General features: G+C 56.9%; 2 protein-coding genes across 3 annotated transcripts in view; both read right to left on the reverse strand.

Moving 5' to 3' along the window:
* LOC141978215 (interleukin-36 receptor antagonist protein-like) overlaps positions 1 to 9,070 on the reverse strand; it is a 32,084-nt gene extending 23,014 nt beyond the window's left edge. The window contains exon 1 of the mRNA XM_074940137.1: positions 8,379 to 9,070. Within this exon, the coding sequence (XP_074796238.1) occupies positions 8,379 to 8,663 (285 nt within the window). The 5' untranslated portion in view covers positions 8,664 to 9,070. The remainder of the gene's footprint in view (positions 1 to 8,378) is intronic.
* LOC141978216 (interleukin-1 receptor antagonist protein-like) lies at positions 717 to 9,469 on the reverse strand. 2 transcript variants are annotated; one of them, XM_074940141.1, is made up of 5 exons: positions 9,087 to 9,469; positions 4,145 to 4,205; positions 2,888 to 2,976; positions 2,234 to 2,358; positions 717 to 1,935 (listed from the first exon to the last, which is right to left on the reverse strand). In XM_074940141.1, exons 2-5 carry the CDS (start codon positions 4,162 to 4,164, stop codon positions 1,726 to 1,728), a joined length of 444 nt encoding a protein of 147 aa, XP_074796242.1. In that variant the 5' UTR covers positions 4,165 to 4,205; positions 9,087 to 9,469; the 3' UTR covers positions 717 to 1,725. The 2 variants fall into 2 exon arrangements, with proteins under 2 accessions (XP_074796242.1, XP_074796241.1); XM_074940140.1 differs by lacking the exon at positions 9,087 to 9,469 and adding an exon at positions 4,946 to 5,547.
* Between the last annotated feature and the right edge of the window lie 8,451 nt (positions 9,470 to 17,920).

Genomic DNA, 17,920 nt, shown 5'->3' on the forward strand with positions numbered 1-17,920 from the left:
TGACATCATGTGGCAGTGAGTTCCCCAGGCTGAAGGTGCATTGTATAAAATCCCTTCCCCTGGTTTCGGTACCTGAACAGTCCCATTCCCTGGGGCAGCTCCTCTGCCCCCCACCATGCACTAGCCCCTGTGTTCAACAGGCTTATTCCACAGTGCTCCCATGCCCGCCTGTAAAGCTGGGATGGTAGAGTGCACTGGGCGCTTTCCCTGCAGGGGGAACATATCCCACATGGGCCCAGGGAGCGAGGAGAGCTGGAACATGCCAGCTCTCCTCTGCACATGGGATCCCCCCGGGGGGTGGAGGGGAATGGTAACATGGAGTGAGCACTGTATGTGTGGGAGATGTGACTGGCGCAGCCCCCTTGACTCTGATGGAGCAGCACCCATGGACACCAGCTCAGGACCTGGCTATAGACCTGGAGCACTAGTCTCATGTGACCGCTGGGGAAACTGAGGCACTGAGTGGGGAAGCAAGTGGGTGGCCGAGTAGGGAATGGAACCCAGGAGTCCTGCTTGTCTTTGCCTCTTTCATTCCTTACTCCAGCAAAGCCCTGCAGGGAATCAGCCCCTGTGTTTATCCAGCCTGGAAGCCGTGGGAGCAGGCTGGGGGAGGGGGGGGGCCAGCCCCGGGCTCCAGCATGGCCCAGCTGGGGCGTTTGATGGGAGTTCGGCCCAGAGGGTGGCAGGTGCATCTCAACTCAACAGTGTCGCTCAGGCATGGGTAGCTACTTTCCACGTTTATTCAAAGCCAGGCTGGGGTTGGGGGGATCCATGGGGCCAGAGCTCTCCAGTGGGACGAGCTAGTCACACAGCGAGGGCGTGCATCCAGATCTCCTTCCAGGGCAGCCGGCCCTTCCGCAGCCATGCAGAGCAGAACCGCTGGAGACACTGAGCCCAGCTGGAACAGTGCTGCCATGGCAACACCCTGCTGCGGCCCTGTCGGGCCCACGGCCAGACACCCGCCTGCTCTGGGATTCCTGTCCATGGGCCCTGTCTGGCCCCCAGCACCGGAGCCTGTGGCTAATGAATCATAGAATCATAGACTATCAGGGTTGAAAGGGACGTCAGGACGTCATCTAGTCCAACGCCCTGCTCAAAGCAGGACCAATCCCCAATTTTTGCCCCAGATCCCTAAATGGCCCCCCCCAAGGATTGAACTCACCACCCTGGGTTTAGCAGGCCAATGCTCAAACCACTGAGAAATCCCTCCCCCCCCATGGAGTTACCCTCACACACCCCGGGGGGCAGGGCTGGTGTCCCCATTGTACAGGGGGGGAAATTAAGGCACGGAGCGGCTCCAGGACATGCCCAAGGGAGTCTGGCAGAGCAGGGTTTTCCAAGTCCCCGGCTAGTGCTCGAACCGCTAGGCCATCTTGCCACTGGACGCCTGCAGGCCCCTTTGGAAAGGCTCCACGGCTCTGGAGAGGGGCCCCCAGGATCGGGCCCCCCTTTGGGGCACGTTGGCTGAAGCGTACGGCCTGGCTCTACAAGGGGCTGGGTGCCCTGAAACACCCCCACCGGGAGGGCGCTCAGTTCCTGGCAGGATCAGGCCCCGGTGCCCTCCTGCTGGGACTCAGGAGTCCTAGGGACATGGCTCTGTCTCCTGTGCTCCAGCAGGTTGCGGCTGAGTCAGGGAGAGGTCGTGCAGCCCTTCCCGACCCAGCTGGTCTCCTCCTACACAGCCGGGGGGAGGCTGGGCCGGGGCACACTCCCGGGCGGCTGGGCTCAGCACAGCTGGAAGTAGAAGTCAACGATATGGGCAGCGTCCGGGCTGGTGGTGAGGCCCAGGGGCTCGTTGGACTGGGCGGAGGTGCAGAGCAGCCAGCCTGGGTTGGCAGCCGACTCGAAGCGCCACATGCCGTCCTTGTAGGAGCGGAAGAAGGTGAAGCGGGTGGTTTCCTCACCGCCCCGGGACAGCTCCGTGATGTTCACGTCCTGCGCAGGAGGGGAGAGGCTGGTGAGGGACGGAGACTCTCCCGCGGGGGCCAGCCAGGGCCTGGGGCTGGTCTGTACTGAGCGGGGAGGGGCTTGGACTGGTGCCGGGCAGGGAGGTCGCCAATGGGGTGGGCAGAGATCTGGACTCCAGTGGAGCAGGGCAGGATGGGAGCACCCGCCACCAGCCTGCGCGGCAGCCAGGCCTGGGCCGGGGGAATGGAGCCCTGGCAGGGAGGGGTCCTGTGGCAAGGGAAAGAGGGTGTAGGACAGAGAGATCGGAGGTGGGGTCCCCACTCACCTCCAGCTGCAGCGCGGGCAGGGCGCCTGTCCCACACGCCAGGCTGCGGCGCCCGTCCTGGATGCCCAGGATGATGGGGAACTTCTCCCGCTCGAAGGAGCGGTTGGGGACCCAGCAAATTTTCTCTGTGGGGAGAAGGGAAGGAGGGTGAGCCCTAGGACAGATCCTCCTGCCCCTCACAAGGCCCCACTCGGCTCAGGCCCCTCGCCCATCAGCTGAAATTACCGCCCCGGCGAGTCCCAGGGTGGGAGAGCCCAGCTAGCTCTCAGACCACCCAGGTGACCTAACTGCCAGAGCCCCCAGCATGCCAAAGGGGCCGGATTTGGCCCACGGGGAATAAAACCAGACTGGCCTGGTTAGCACTTAGCATGGCAAGTGGGAGAGGGGGGTCTGCGCTGCCAGCCCCGGGGCCACGGGCCTAGAGCTCTAGCATCACTGCTCAATGGCTGCAAACTGCACGGAGCTCGGGGAGATAGAGCCAGGCTGAGGCATCCAGGGCAGGGCGGGCCTGGCCAGGCCCAGCTGGAGGCTCTGGCTGCCAGGCGAGGGTGGTGGCACGGTGCCCAGCAGAAGATCTGCCCAGGAGGCTCCCAGCCCCTCGCCCGCCCAGGGCAGGGGAAGCAGGGGGGGCGGGGGGCAACAGGTGCGACCCACCTTCCAGCGCAGAGTTGGGCCCTTGCAAATAGCCAGCGACCAGCTGATTGTTCCGCAGGTAGAGAGACTTCTGGGCCACATCCCAAAGGCTGAAAGGCAGCGAGTGTGAGCCGCAAACTAGATCCAGCCCCAGCACTCCGCCCCTCCCCTCCAACCCCCCAGTGCCCTGCCCTGCCCGTCCAACCCCCCTGTGCCCCAACCATCCAAACCCCGGCACTCCGCCCCTCCCCTCCAACACCCAGCACCCTGCCCTGCCCCTCCAACCCCCCAGTGCCCCAACCATCCAAACCCCAGCACTCCGCCCCTCCCCTCCAACGCCAAGCACCCTGCCCTGCCCCGCCCCTCCAACCCCCCAGTGCCCCAACCATCCTACCCCAGCACTCCATCCCCAGCACTGAGCCCCCCAACACCCCGCCCCTAGCACTGAACCCCCCCAGCACCCTGCCCATTCCCTCCAATGCCCAGCACCCTGCGCTGCCCCTCCAAACCCCTACCCCCCCATACCCCGTCCCAGCACCAGTTCCCAACTGATCTAAACTAAACAGATATAACCTGCTCCAAGCCCAAATGAAAGCATTCACGCAGGGCCGTGCCAGCCTCTCTCTGCACAGCCCTCAGTGCCCCTGGACCCAGCAGTGCCACAAGACAACACGGGCCGATGGCCCCATGGACCCGCCAGCCCCGGGCCTCCCATAGGCCCCACTCTGCTGGCAGTGAGCTCAGGGATCCTGCTCCTGGATTGCTGAGGAGCTGATGGGTGCCTGGTCCCAATGAACATCCCCTTTGTCACACCCAACCCGTCCCGCCTGTCACCGCCAACGCACGCCTGCCTCCCCCCTCACCTGCTCTTTGAGCTGTGTGCTCGGCGGCCTATGCTGCGTGGGGCCGTGCCCACCCTGCCTGGGAGGCTGAGACTGGTTTTGAGCACCACAGGACAGTAAACAGCACAAAGTTTCAGAGGCGGTGGGGACCAAAATTCCCTGCCCTTCTAGGATCTGCGCTCGTTTTCACAAGCCGCCCAGTCCCTTGTGAACCACCTGAGACAGGGACCATCTTTTTGATCCGTGTCTGTGCAGCACCTCGCACAACGCGGCCCTGCTCCATGACCGGGGCTCCAAGGCCCTACCACAATACAGAGAGCAACCACCACAGGGAACCAGTCCGCCTTGTGAAAATCCTCACAATCGGCCAATTTGACGCTCGGCCACGGATCTGAACTCTGCAGCCCTGTGCTGCCAGGATGCAGAAATCACTTACCGGTACTTGAAGACTTTCATCTGGGCGGCTGGCTTTTCATGAATCTCAGACGGATGTGCCTCTGAACAGAAACCGCAGAGAAAAAGCACTATCAGGTAACTGAGCCAACACACCTGACAACCCATCCTGCACCAGCTGCCCCTGCTCTGTGGATCTACTCTGCCATTGGGCCAGTATGGGTCTCTTTATAGAGGCCGTCACATGCTCCCGCATGCCCGCAATGTACATCATTGCTCTACAGCGTAACTCATTCTGTGGTATCAAAATTTCCACTAGCGTAATTGTCAACCTGCACGCCTTGCAGCCGGTGTCGTAACCAGCTGCGCTGCAACTTCCGCACTGCGGTGACCTTTGTTTCCTGTGTGTCGCCTTGGAGGGAATGAAAACTATGGTCAGAGAAACGCAGCTAAAATTCAAGCTGGAGGGGACTTGTTTAGAAATGAGCTGGGGTTTCACCTGTTTACAACGAAACAGTCACTTATTCAAAGAAAATCAAATGACCCTGATTGGCCGCGGGCTGGCTCTGTGGAGCCGCTCGCTTGCCCGCCACCGAGGTCTCAATATATCAGCCCATTCTCTGGCTTGAAAACACAGTGGTCGCGCTGCAAACGCCTGTCCTGCCTGGGCGCTGCGTCTCGGGCGGGCGGGGCAGCCTGCCTCCGGGATCCAGCTACAAGGAGATCAAATGCACTCTTGGCAAAAGAGGAAGGAGAAAAGCCCCGGAGAGCCACAAAGCCCAGCAGAGCAGTAGCAGAAGAGAGAGCCCTTCGCAGCCGTAGCTTGCTGATGGCAATACAGTACCCAGGCCCGCCCGTGGCTCCGAGTCGCCCATTCTTCACCTGCCTCCAGTCTGATTTCTTGCTGAGCTTCGCCCGCCTATTTATGCTGCTTGGAGCGAGAGGAGGCGGGGTCACACCTGGGAAGGCTGGCTCCGCGGGGAGCTGTTGTTGCACAATGTTGCTCCAGGCAGGAGGGAGGCCTTCGAGTGTGACCAGCCTGTCTTTGAGCACACTCAGCTTCACATGCAAACCATGCTGGGCAGGAAGCTAGAGCTGCCAACTCGGGGAGAAGACATTGCCAGAATCTCCCAGGCTGGCAAACTGGGGCCGGCAGTTGGGCGCCTCTCCCCAGGCACTAGGGCCGCAAGACAATTGTCACGGAGTGCCCGGGCGATGCTCTGGAACTGCTCCCTATGAAGCCAGTCAGGACTCTGGGGCAGTCGCCTTCCGGTGAGCAGCCTGTCCGCAGGGCAAACAGCTCACACGGCTTCCACCTTCCTGGGTCTGACCTCGGAGCATTCAGCATCCTCTGCCCCTCCGTGTGCTTCCCACAGCGAGACCGCTCAGGCGGGGCTCCTGGGGAAGCCAGAGGGTCCTGCACCCCAACTCCGCAGTCAGACGGGACTCTCAGCCAGCCAGTAAAACAGAGGTTTATTAGACGACAGGAACATGGTCTAAAACAGAGCTTGCAGGTGCAGAGAACAGGACCCCTCAGCTGGGTCCATTTTGGAGGGCAGTGAGCCAGACAACCACGTCTGCACTTCACTCCATGTCCTAGCCAGCCTCCAAACTGAAACTCCCTCCAGCCCCTCCTCCTCTGGGTTTTGTTCCTTTCCCAGGCCAGGAGGTCACCTGATTCCTTTGTTCTCCAACCCTTTAGCTCTCACCTTGCAGGGGGGAAGGGTCCAGGCCATCAGTTGCCAGGAAACAGGGTGTCGGCCATTCTCTGTGTCCAGACCCCTGCACACACCTGCCCTCTAGGGCTCTGCAGTGATCATACACCCTTACCCCACCACCTAGATACTTAAGAACTGCATAAGGGAAATTGAGGCACCCCCACAATATTCGGAGGAACCATTAAGAACAGTCCCACTTCGTCACATCTCTCCCCCCTTCGAGATCGAACTGAGCGGGGTCACTTTAGGCGGTGACCTGGGGAAGTTCGAAGCCACCAACGTTCCCATGGATGCCCCAGCGTCTCTGCCATTCCTTGGTAGGAGTTACACCAGGCCCTTCCAGTTTCACGCCCTCCCTTAGGTCGGGGGTGGTCGATAGCACTCGCAGGCCGCATGTGGGAAGGTTTCTGCGGCCCGCCCTTTGGCCACCCCAAAACCCCAGGGGGTCAAACTTGGATTGGGTCTTCTCCCCAACAAGCTGGCCAAACACAGCCACTTGGTTATAGGACTGTTTAAGTTTCTTAACAGCTTTCACTCCATCTGAGACCTTCTCAAAGCTATCCACACTGGGTCTTTCAACAGGACAGTCAGTGGATCCATTCACAACAGAAAATTTCTGGCTGTTAGGAACTGAAACTTTCTTGATTAAATCACTTTCACACCCTTCAGTTGCAGTAAACTGCTTGCAAAGACTCCATGAGGATTCCTTTCCCTAGGGCTTTTCTATGCAACAATTCACCCCTCCCAGAAATTCTGCTCTTACCCTCTTTACCTAGGGCTTGCTCTAGAGGAACACGTTCCTGAGCAACAACAGACTCTTTCTGGGTCTCCCTTACATCCAGAATTACCTATGGCCCGTCCGGTGGATTCCTACACAATCCCCTTTCAGGCAAACTGACAGACTTCCTAGATAAATGGTCAGAAGCCTTCTCCTTCCCTTTGCCACACACAAGTTCAGGAATCTTTTCCTTCTTGCTACAGGTTTCCACACCCTCCATAGGTAACACAATCACATCACCTTCACGCTCTCCTTGTGCCCTGGCTAGGATCTCACCCTGATTAGACAGAGTTGCGACACCCTTTCCCAACCACACACGAGCAACAGGCAAAATACAAGCACCAGAATTGTCTGGTCTCTGGGATTTTACATAGACACTAACTGGATGCGACCTAGTTACAGGGCCATTCTCCTGAGCAGACACAAACTTAGGACCATTCCCTTCCTGGGCTTTAGCTGAATCCAGAACCAGCTCTGAGACAACTGCACAACGCTCAACCATCACAGGCTGCAAGGCCCCTTCTGTCTGCTCCACAGACCAAGAAGAGCTGGACACACTTTCTCCTTTACCAGACACACAGCTTGGGATCTCATTCCCCTTGTCCCAGCACACAAGGCTGGTCACAGACACCTGCTTGGAGATCAGGGTAGCTCCCTCCACAGGCAAGTCAATACCTCTGACAGGCACAGGCACGTTTCCTTCACTGTCCCAATTCTCCACCCAGCTAACAGGTAAGGTCCAGGGACACTCATCTTCCACTCTCCTCGCCTTCCCACCCTGATGACTGGACAAAGCCATCAGATCACAAGGCTGCCTAGGCTCATCCAAACTTTCCTTACCAAGCACCTTGCCACTCCCCACAGATCCCCTCCCCTGCCTGTGTCTCCCCCCACTCAGCTGGGGTCTCAGCTCCCCCTGTGCTCAGCGCTGCCCTTGCTGTGCCAGTGGGGGTAGGCAGCGAGCTCGCTGCTTTCCTCACTGCATCAGAGCCAGCGTGAGCCCCCTCTCCGGAGTGCAAGGGCACAGGGAGCATCTCTCTGTCCCACCCAGCCCCAGGGGTCTGCTTACAGGCAGGCAGGTAGCCTGAGCCTAGCGGCTCCTCCCTGCTGCCAGCCAGGTCATCTGCATTTTCACTGACCGTTTCCCTCTCCACCGATTGGTTCCCTGGATTCAAATTCAAACCCTTGGCCGTTACAGGAGCAGGGCCTGGATCCTGTCCCAAAGAGACACAGTTGCCCCACAACAGGGTCTCGCAGCTGGTGTCCTGGAGCACCCCAAAGACCAGCCAGCCCCACCCCTCCTGGGTCTGCACAGGGATCTGGGCCATAGGCAGGGCGAGGGGCTTCGTCCCTGGGACCCTCACCCAGCTCACACAGCCCCTCAACCTCTGAGGCTGCACCACCCAGGGCCTGACAACAGTTCTCTCTGTCCCAGGATCTCGCCACCCCAGGAATGTCTCCCCATTGACCATCACCTTCCGCTCCCACTGGGGGTCCGAGGGGCCTGGCCCCAGGAAACTCCACACAGACATATAGGTTGGGGTCAGGAGTGGGAGCCTGTCCACCTCCCCACCCATCTGGCCGACAGAGTCTATGGCCTTGGGACCCAGCAAGGGAGCTAGACACCGGGGCTTTTCCGCAGGGTCCCCCTGGTTCAAATCTCCAGCCTGCTCAAAGGCAGTGAGGTGGGCATCCACATCCCCCCCCTCCTTAACCAGGGGCAGCAATTTAGTCTCGAGGTTCCCTGCGGAACTGGCCCCCCGGGGTCTATCCCCACTCACCCCGGGGAGGTTCCCTAGGCCTCTCCGCTCCCCCACCGCCAGTTCATGCTGCTGCTGCTTCTGCAGCTCTTTCTCGGGCTCTCGCTGTCTCTCACAGTCCTCTTGCTCTCTCGGACTCAGCTCCAATCCCGTCCATCTCCGATCCCCGGATGGGGAACCCGATCGTGAAGACCCTCGTCTGGTCGGGGACAGGAGTCTTGGCGATGCCTGGCTACTACTCCAGCTGCTCCCAGATCCTGCTATAGCCCCATTTGGGGTCAGGAATCTGTCCCTTAGAGCGGTCATCCTCCTCCAGCTGCACGATTAACTGTGCTTTGGTGAACTTTCCAATGCTCAACCCTCTCTTTCTGCACAGGGTTACAATGTCCTTCTTAAGAAGACGGTGACAGACCATCACTCCACTCTTCCCAAGTTGTTGTGGACTCACAGGCCTGTGTGCTCGCAGCTCCCCACGGTTTCCAGGGAGAACCCCTAGTGTGCCAGCCCTTCTCGAGGTCACCACCTCTTTGCCAGGGTCGAGCTGCAGACTCCTCCGCCCCTGGGACCGCTCGCTGCAGTCCCCCGGGGGACCCTGTTACTGCAAAAGTCCTTTTCTCTGGTCACACAATCCTAGGGGTTAACCGCCCCCTGAAACCGTCTCTCTCTGAATCTTCAGCACGCCTAGTCCCCATCAATCCCCCTTTGTTTTACTGCTCCCCAGTCACTTACTGCAGGAAGCGCCATCCACGGGGTGCAGTAGATCCCACCACTGCCACCAGTTGTCACGGAGTGCCCGGGCGATGCTCTGGAACTGCTCCCTATGAAGCCAGTCAGGACTCTGGGGCAGTCGCCTTCCGGTGAGCAGCCTGTCCGCAGGGCAAACAGCTCACACGGCTTCCACCTTCCTGGGTCTGACCTCGGAGCATTCAGCATCCTCTGCCCCTCCGTGTGCTTCCCACAGCGAGACCGCTCAGGCGGGGCTCCTGGGGAAGCCAGAGGGTCCTGCACCCCAACTCCGCAGTCAGACGGGACTCTCAGCCAGCCAGTAAAACAGAGGTTTATTAGACGACAGGAACATGGTCTAAAACAGAGCTTGCAGGTGCAGAGAACAGGACCCCTCAGCTGGGTCCATTTTGGAGGGCAGTGAGCCAGACAACCACATCTGCACTTCACTCCATGTCCTAGCCAGCCCCAAACTGAAACTCCCTCCAGCCCCTCCTCCTCTGGGTTTTGTTCCTTTCCCAGGCCAGGAGGTCACCTGATTCCTTTGTTCTCCAACCCTTTAGCTCTCACCTTGCAGGGGGGAAGGGTCCAGGCCATCAGTTGCCAGGAAACAGGGTGTCGGCCATTCTCTGTGTCCAGACCCCTGCACACACCTGCCCTCTAGGGCTCTGCAGTGATCATACACCCTTACCCCACCACCTAGATACTTAAGAACTGCATAAGGGAAATTGAGGCACCCCCACAATATTCGGAGGAACCATTAAGAACAGTCCCACTTCGTCACAACAATACACTCAGCACTCCGGCACAGCCCTGGGCTTTGTGAGCCCCATTACGGGTGCCCAGGTGCAGCCCAGGGAGAGAGGCACCAGGCTGACAGGCAGGCAGCCACAGCTGTGAAGGAGGGAGGGCAGAGCGAGATGGGGAGGCAGAAAGGCCTGGGATAGTGGAGGAGCAACAACCGGGCCAGGCTGCCTCTAAGGAACTGATGGGGAGACAACAAACGCCCTGCAGTTTTAGGGCTGGGCCAATTGGAGGTGGCTAGAGGGAGACAGTCAGGAGACGGCCGGAGAGCAGCTGACGAGGCAGTCTCAGAAGTGGGGAGGACTGTAACCATCACTGCAGTGCAAAGAGTGAGGGCGGTGAACCGGCTCCTGCACTGGCCGGCGGACTCGCCAGCACAACAACTGCTCATGCAGATGGCATCACACCAGCAACAGTCGTCCCAATGGCTGGAAGGCCTGGGACCGCCCACTGCTCCTCGGGTACCCGCCCCCATGCAGAGCATGTCCCCAGCACGTCCGGGCACTGCTCCGACCCTGATGGCAGTGTCCTTGGTTAGGTCAGTCAGTGGGGCTGCTATAGTGGTGAACGTGGTATGAATCGGTCATAGTAGCCAGCTAGGCCTAGGAAGACCCGAACTTGTGTGCCCATTGGGCATAGACCTTATCCATCTAGGGGTGGACTTGCCCTCCACCGAACCATGTATCCCAGATAATGGGATTCCTGTTTTCCCTATTACAAACTGGGTTAGCCATTAACCCAGCTTCCCTCAGTGATCGGGGAAGGGCAGCTATTTGTCCAGATGGGAATCCCAATCCTTGCTGGAGATGACTACATTGTCCAAGTTTGCAGCTGCATGTTGATTATGTGGTTGGAGTAATTGGTCCACCAAACATTGAAAAGGGGGCCACTGCCCCCTGTAACCCAAAGAGCATCGTCTTAAAATGAATTAGGCCAAGTGGTGTAGGGGAAGCCGTCTTCTTCCGAGAGCCCAGTGATAAGGGGATGTTCCAGTATCCCTTTGTCAAATCCAGAGTGGTGATGCACTGGGCTTCTCCCAGCTGGCCTAAGAGTTCGTCCATCCACAACATGGAGTAGGAACGAAGTCCTCCCAGAAACACAGGGAGCCATCCGGCTTTGCAACCAGCACAACAGGACTCCTCCAGTCGCTCAGGGATTCCTCTATTACCCCGAGTTCTAACATGGCCTTGACAGCCCCCCTCAATTTGTCGGGGATTGGTTGGAACCCATCCTGTATTACTTTACCAGGTTCTGCATTAATGTGATGCTGGGCCACGGACGAGCTGCGAATACCTTTGGAAAAGTGGCCACCAGTTGGAGCACCTGTTCCTTTTGCTTCTCTCTGAGGGGCACTGAGCGTCCTTGCAGGCAATTGTTAATTTGGAGTCCTGGATCCAGTTCCTCAGGATGCGGCAGAATGAAGAGGCCTTCCCTGGCTTTCCAGGACTTCAGCAAATGTATGTGCTAAATTAGTTGTTCTTTTTTCCCCTGGTTGTCTGGTTAAATAGTCCCTAGTTCCTACTGTTGTCACCGCCGCGGAAGGACCTCACCACGGGGCCATTATCTTTGCTTCAGAGCTTGGAATAAGCAGCAGATCTCGGCTGGGAGGCACATAGTCAGGCCTCAACCTCTCTGAGGTTTTCTCTCTGTGACTGGGGCACCTAGGCTCTACCGTAATACACCTAATAATGTACAGCGCCTGGCACATGGGGGCCTGGTCCGTAACTAGGTGCTACCCCAATCCAGGTAATAGTGGTCATATCAGCAAAGCTAGATGTCCTCCAGATGAACACAGCTGTGATTCTGTCCAATGCCCGTCTGCCAGAGGGGTGAGGGGCACAAGGGGCCTGGGAATTTCAGACAGCCAATTTGTTAGCGTCAAAGCTCTCACTGATATCTGTGAGCACAAGATCGAGCCCTCCATGCCATGTCTAGTCTTCCTCCCTGCCTGAGCAATCTCCTTCGCTAGTGGGCAGGCGGAAGATTTGTTTGGACAGCAGTGGCCCCCTGCCACGAGCAGAGCGGGGCCATGAATCAGACCTGGGCAGGGGCACAGAGGAAGGAAATGGGATTGAGGCTATGATTCAAGGCAGGGCCGAAAAGAGCCAGTGGGGGATGAATCAAAAGTGGCGGGACGGGGTGGGGAAGGGAGGAGAGATGAGCCAGTACAAGTCTCTGGCTCGATTTCAGAACGTTGCCTTGACTTATGAATAAATGACCTGAGATCTAGAATTGTGACATGTTCCCAGGAGAAAGAAAAGGAGGACTTGTGGCACCTTAGAGACTAACACATTTATTTGAGCACAAGCTTTCGTGAATGCGTCCGATGAAGTGAGCTGTCGCTCACGAAAGCTTATGCTCAAATAAATGTGTTAGTCTCTAAGGTGCCACAAGTCCTCCTTTTCTTTTTGTGAATACAGACTAACACGGCTGCTACTCTGTTCCCAGGAGAACGGCTGGGAACCTGCTACCCAACCCTCAATTCCCCAGCAACACAGATGCAAAAGGAATGTCTTATTTATGCAGAGCCTTGTCTGCTGCTCCTGCCCAAAGGGGAAGAGCTGGCCTGGTCCCACAGGAACTGAGATTGCCACAGCAGTCACTGCTGCATCCGCCCGTCACATCCTGTGAGAAGTGTCTTGTCAGGCCCTGCACAAGGCCACAGGGGCGTGACTGTCACTATGACTGTGCCCCAGACATTGGAGGCCTAGGGAACATTGCTGATTTCAAGGCAGAGAGGACTGAGGTTTTATTGTGTTGCAAAGCACAGAGTCACCCGCGAAGCTTGCCGACTGTACGTGCTACAGCAGGGATGCAAATCAACTTCTCCCCTAGGAGACTGCCCCCGGGTGTTTCCTGAGTGAAGCCATTCTGGGGCGAAACAGCTAGTTTCTTAAACAACTCTCCGGGCAGTAGGAGCAGTATCCGATTTCGCCACTCGTTGGAGGTTATTTCCAGCTAGGTTGAAGTGTATCCTTCTCATCAGAAGGCAGGGTGGGCTAGTGAAGACTGGGAAACACCAGATCCAGACTTTGTGTTGCAGGCGCAAATGGGGCATTCCCAGCCCGCCCAGGGTTCGAGGGTTGTGTAACTAGGAACCTTAATATTGTTTTTCCAGACATGCTAAGTTCAGCTTTCATTTTAAACAGCCCCCGTCTCAGTCCCCTCTCTCCAGGCGACGGCTAGCTCTGGCCAGTCACAACACAGGAGGAGCGGAGTTGTGGGCCAGGAAATTCCCTTTGTATCTAATAAATATTTCAGGCTCGTTTGGTGACAGAGCCCGGCCCTGGTGTGCTGCATGGGGACCTGCCTGGCAGCAACCTCAGTGGGTCTTGTAAACCACCCTGGGACGTGGGTGGATCACACAAGCTGTGAGGGCCCAGGTGACATTGCAACAGGGCAGAGCAGGTGCTGGCGAGGCCCTGCTGCCTTGGCACCCCCTGCCCGGAGGAGATGTCCTTTTGGTGGAAAAGAGCAGTGAATTTAGTCCTCCAAGATCTGCCCAGAAAGGACATCGGGCATCAGCTATGAGTAGGGTTGCCAACTTTCTACTTCAGGGGTGGCCAACCTGAGCCGGAGAAGGAGCCAGAATTTACCACTATACATTGCCAAAGAGCCACAGTAATATGTCAGCAGCCCCCATCAGCTCCCACTCCCCCCGGCTCCCAGTGCCTCCCACCCACCAGCAGTTCCACCAATCAGCGCCTCCCTCTCCCACCCCACACCTCCAGATCAGCTGTTTCGTGGCATGCAGGAGGCTCTGGGGAGGAGGAGCAAGGGCACTGCAGGCTCGGGGAGGGGGCAGGAAGGGGTGGAGTGGGGGCAGGGCTGTGGCAGAGCCAGGGGTGGAGCAGTGAGCACTATCCCGCACATTGGAAAGTTGGCGCCTGTAGCTCCAGCCCCGGAGTCGGTGCCTAGACAAGGAGCCACCTATTAACTTCTGAAAAGCCGCATGGGGCTCCGGAGCCACAGGTTGGCCACCCCTGGGCTACTTGCACAAAATCGAACATCCCTGCCCCAAGGCCTCGCCCCAGCTCACTCCACTCCCCCTTTTCTCTGTCGCTCGCATTCCCCACCCTCACTCACTTGCTCATTTTCACTGGGCTGGCTCAGGGGGCCGGGGTGCGGGAGGAGGTGAGGGCTCTGGCTGGGGGTGAGGGCTCTGGGGTGGGGCTGGGGACGAGGGGTTTAGGGTGCAGAAGTGTGCTCCAGGCTGGAATAGAGGAGTTCAGAGAGCAGGAGGGGGAATCAGGGCTGGGGCACGGGGTCGGGGCACGGGTGGGGCTCAGGGGTGCAGGCTCTGGGTGGCACTTACGTCAAGCAGCTTGCGGAAGCAGCAGCATGTCCCCCTCCGTCTCCAATGCAGAGACGCGGCCAGGCAGCTCTGCACGCTGCCCTGCCCACAGGCACTGCCCCCACAGCTCTCCTTGGCTGCGGTTCCCGGCCAAGGGGAGCTGCAGGGGCGGTGCTTGGGGCAGGGGCAGCATGCGGAGCCCCCTGGCTGCTCCTATGTGCAGGAGCCGGAGCAGGGACATGCTGCTGCTTCTGGGAGCCTGCCTTAGGCCTGCTGAGCCGCCGACCGGACCTTTAATGGCCCGGACAGCGCTGCTGACCACAGCCACCAAGGTCCCTTTTCGACCAGGCATTCCGGTCTAAAGCTGGACTCCTGGCAACCCTAGCAATGAGTATTATTCCTCCAGTAACTAGAGGGGCTGGGAGCCAGCCGGCTGAATTCACAGGGTTGATGCCAGGCCTGTAACCAGTTTTGGGAGTGACCAGTTTAGTGTACCAGGGCTCAGGAATCCACACAGCTCCACAGGGGCAGGGCCACGGCCTCCACCACAGGACCTTTGGTGCCAGCGTTCCCTATCTCTGACCGTGAGTCCAGCAGGCCAGACCCCTGCGGGAGCCCTGTTCTGCTCTTTCCGGGCCCAATGCTCCAAGGCCTTGTCTACACTTAAAAGTTAGGGTGCCACAGCACAGCACTCCCCTGCTGTGCCAATCTCACCCCCGCTGTAGATATGGCTCGGGCGACAGAAGAACACTTCCACCAGCCTAGCTGCTGGCACACGCGTGGAGAGGTGGATTACCCCTTCTGTTGCCGCAGGAAGCACCTACAGTGCTGTAGCATCAGACGTGGCCTGAGTCAGCATCTGGCATCAGCAAAATTTGGCCAAAGCACTCTTTATGCTTTGAAATCCCTGCTCACAGGCCTCCATCCATTGCACCCAGTCTGGCTTTTCCTTTTTCATCAGGTCTGCGATGGGTGCAACAATGTCACTGAATCCTTTTACAAACCTCCTGTAATAGCTGGCCAGACCAATGAACGATTGGACCTGCTTTTTAATTCTAGAGGTAGGCCAATTTTTAATGGCCTCCACCTTCAAAGGCTCAGGGTACAGTTGCCCATTGCCCACCCTGTGCCCCAGGTAGGTCACCTCAGCAGCTCCCACTCTGCATTTAGAAACTTTAACGGTTAGGTTGGCCTCCCTGAGCCAGTGCAACACAATCCCTATGTGGTTCAGATGAACTTGCCATGAATTGCTGAAGATGTCTAGGTCGTCTATATAGGCCCTTGCAAAAGATTCAAATCCCTGTAGGACCTTGTTTATAAGTCTCATGAAAGTAGCCCCTGAATTTCACATCCCAAAGGCAGCACTTTGAACTCATACAGGCCAGATTCCTCTATGAGAGCAGACTTTTCTCCTGCATCAGCATCTAGGGGTATTTGCCAGTACCCCCTAGTCAGGTCCAGGGTGCTTATAAACTTCGCCCCCCTCCCCAGTGTATCTAATAGATCCTCTATTCTGGGTGTGGGGTAAGGGTCGGGCTGAGTTAGAGGATTTAGCTTCCTATAATCCACACAAAATCTCATGGTTTTATCCTTTTGGGCACCATCACAATGGGAGAAGCCCAGGGGCTCTTGGATTTGGTGATTACTCCCATTGTTAACATGCTTTCCACCTCCTCCTGGATCGGTCTCTGCATCTCTCCCTTGGCCCTGTAAGCTCTGCTAGGAGCTGGGCGGGGACCCACTGTCTGAATGGAGCATGTCATCCTATCAGTGAGCCCTGGCCTGTTGGAGAATGTTCGCTTGTGGTGTTTCCACATCATTAGCAACTCCTTCCTTTTGGGGCGGGAGGGGGCGGCGGTCAAACCCTTTCCCATCTCAGTGCTCTCAAGGGGTGTCTCCTCCTGGCTTTCCACCACCACGTCAGTCAAAGGGACGGACACTGCCTGTTCCTCAGCACAGCAAATCACATTCACATTTACCTCCCTTTCATGGTAGGCCTTCCTTTTGTCCACACGCACGGTCTGCACACTTCCCCGGCCCTGGGGTTTCCTCACATCATAGGTGCCCTCATTAATCCTTTCCACTATCTCCAAGGGTCCAGTCCAAACATCTTTCACTATGTTCTTCCCGACAGGATCTAGCACCAACACCATGTCCCCTATTTCAAATGCTCTTTCCTTAGCAGCTCCGTCATACCAGGCTTTCTGAGTACCCTAGCTCTCCTTCAGATTCTGCTGAACCAACTTCGTCGTCTCCTGCAAACTCTCCTTGAACTGAGCCACATACTCAGCCCCTGGCTGCGCTGCCTTCTCAACATTCCTTCCCATGAGTCACGAATCAGATCTAGGGGCCCCCAGACCTGCCTCCCAAACCCTATAGACTCTTGGGGCACGCTTCTGTATGCTGTGGCAAGGCACCTTCTTGGTGGCACCGGACTCACTCAGCTGTTTCTAGCCTTGGTGAGATGGGCTTGGGGTAAAATAGTTCCTCTTGGCTGCACAGGGGCAGTCTGTTCCTTCTCTCCGCCAGTCTTTTGGGCTTGTTTTTCTCCCTTATGGGAGGGAATGCAGCCTCTCTCCCCCATGGTGGGGCTTGCTGTCTTGCTGTTCCTACTGGCAACTTGACTCCTTCTCTCTCTCCCACTCTTCTCCCATCAGGGGCAGGTTTAAATAGGTCTCAGGCAGCCTGTCAAAAATATAAAGGGAAGGGTAAACACCTTTAAAATCCCTCCTGGCCAGAGGAAAAACCCTTTCACCTGTAAAGGGTGAAGAAGCTAGGATAACCTCGCTGGCACCTGACCAAAATGACCAGTGAGGAGACAAGATATTTTCAATGCTGGAGGGAGGGAGAAACAAAGGGTCTGTCTGTCTGTGTGATGCTTTTGCCAGGGACAGAACAGGAATGGAGTCTTAGAACTTAGTAAGTAATCTAGCTAGATATGAGTTAGATTATGATTTCTTTAAATGGCTGAGGAAATAAGCTGTGCTGAATAGAATGGATATTCCTGTCTTTGTATCTTTTTGTAACTTAAGGTTTTGCCTAGAGGGATTCTCTATGTTTTGAATCTGATTACCCTGTAAGGTATTTACCATCCTGATTTTACAGAGGTGATTCTTTTTACTTCTATTAAAATTCTTCTTTTAAGAACCTGATTGCTTTTTCATTGTTCTTAAGATCCAGGGGTTTGGGTCTGTGGTCACCGATGCAAATTGGTGAGGATTTTTATCAAGCCTTCCCCAGAAGGGGGGTGCAAGGTTTTGGTGAGGATTTTTTGGGGGAAAGACGTTTCCAAACGGCTCTTTCCCAATAATAAACCCGGTTAGACGTTTGGTGGTGGCAGCGAAAGTCCAAGGGCAAAAGGTAAAATAGTTTGTACCTTGGGAAAGTTTTAACCTAAGCTGGTAAAAGTAAGCTTAGGAGGTTTTCATGCAGGTCCCCACATCTGTACCCTAGAGTTCAGAGTGGGGAAGGAACCTTGACACAGCCCTTAGTTGGAATCAGCTGATCCTAACTGACCTCAGGTTAATTCCCTCTCAGCTGATCCTACCTGATCTCTGTTAACCCTCTTCTCAGGTGAATCTGATTGACCTGTAGTCACCCCTCCCCAGTTGATAGGGAGGAGGGCCTTTTAACCTTCTGGGACTGTTTTCTACCCCACCTCCCCTTGCAGCCATCTGTCCTGAGTTTATCACAATGCATAGAGTAGATATGGCTGCATAACATCCCAGTCATTCTGGCATCT

This window comes from Natator depressus, chromosome 26 (assembly GCF_965152275.1).
Source record: "Natator depressus isolate rNatDep1 chromosome 26, rNatDep2.hap1, whole genome shotgun sequence".
Classification (NCBI taxonomy): domain Eukaryota; kingdom Metazoa; phylum Chordata; order Testudines; family Cheloniidae; genus Natator; species Natator depressus.

What these genes read in the sequence shown, in the direction of transcription:
- LOC141978216 (XM_074940140.1), bottom strand. Translation starts at nt 4,976, where the DNA reads ATGGGCGACTCGGAGCCACGGGCGGGCCTGG. An exon ending in GGAGCCACGGGCGGGCCTGG is followed by an intron (nt 4,206 to 4,945) that starts GTACTGTATTGC and finishes GTTTCTGTTCAG; the next exon opens with AGGCACATCCGTCTGAGATT. An exon ending in ATGAAAGTCTTCAAGTACCG is followed by an intron (nt 2,977 to 4,144) that starts GTAAGTGATTTC and finishes GCTGCCTTTCAG; the next exon opens with CCTTTGGGATGTGGCCCAGA.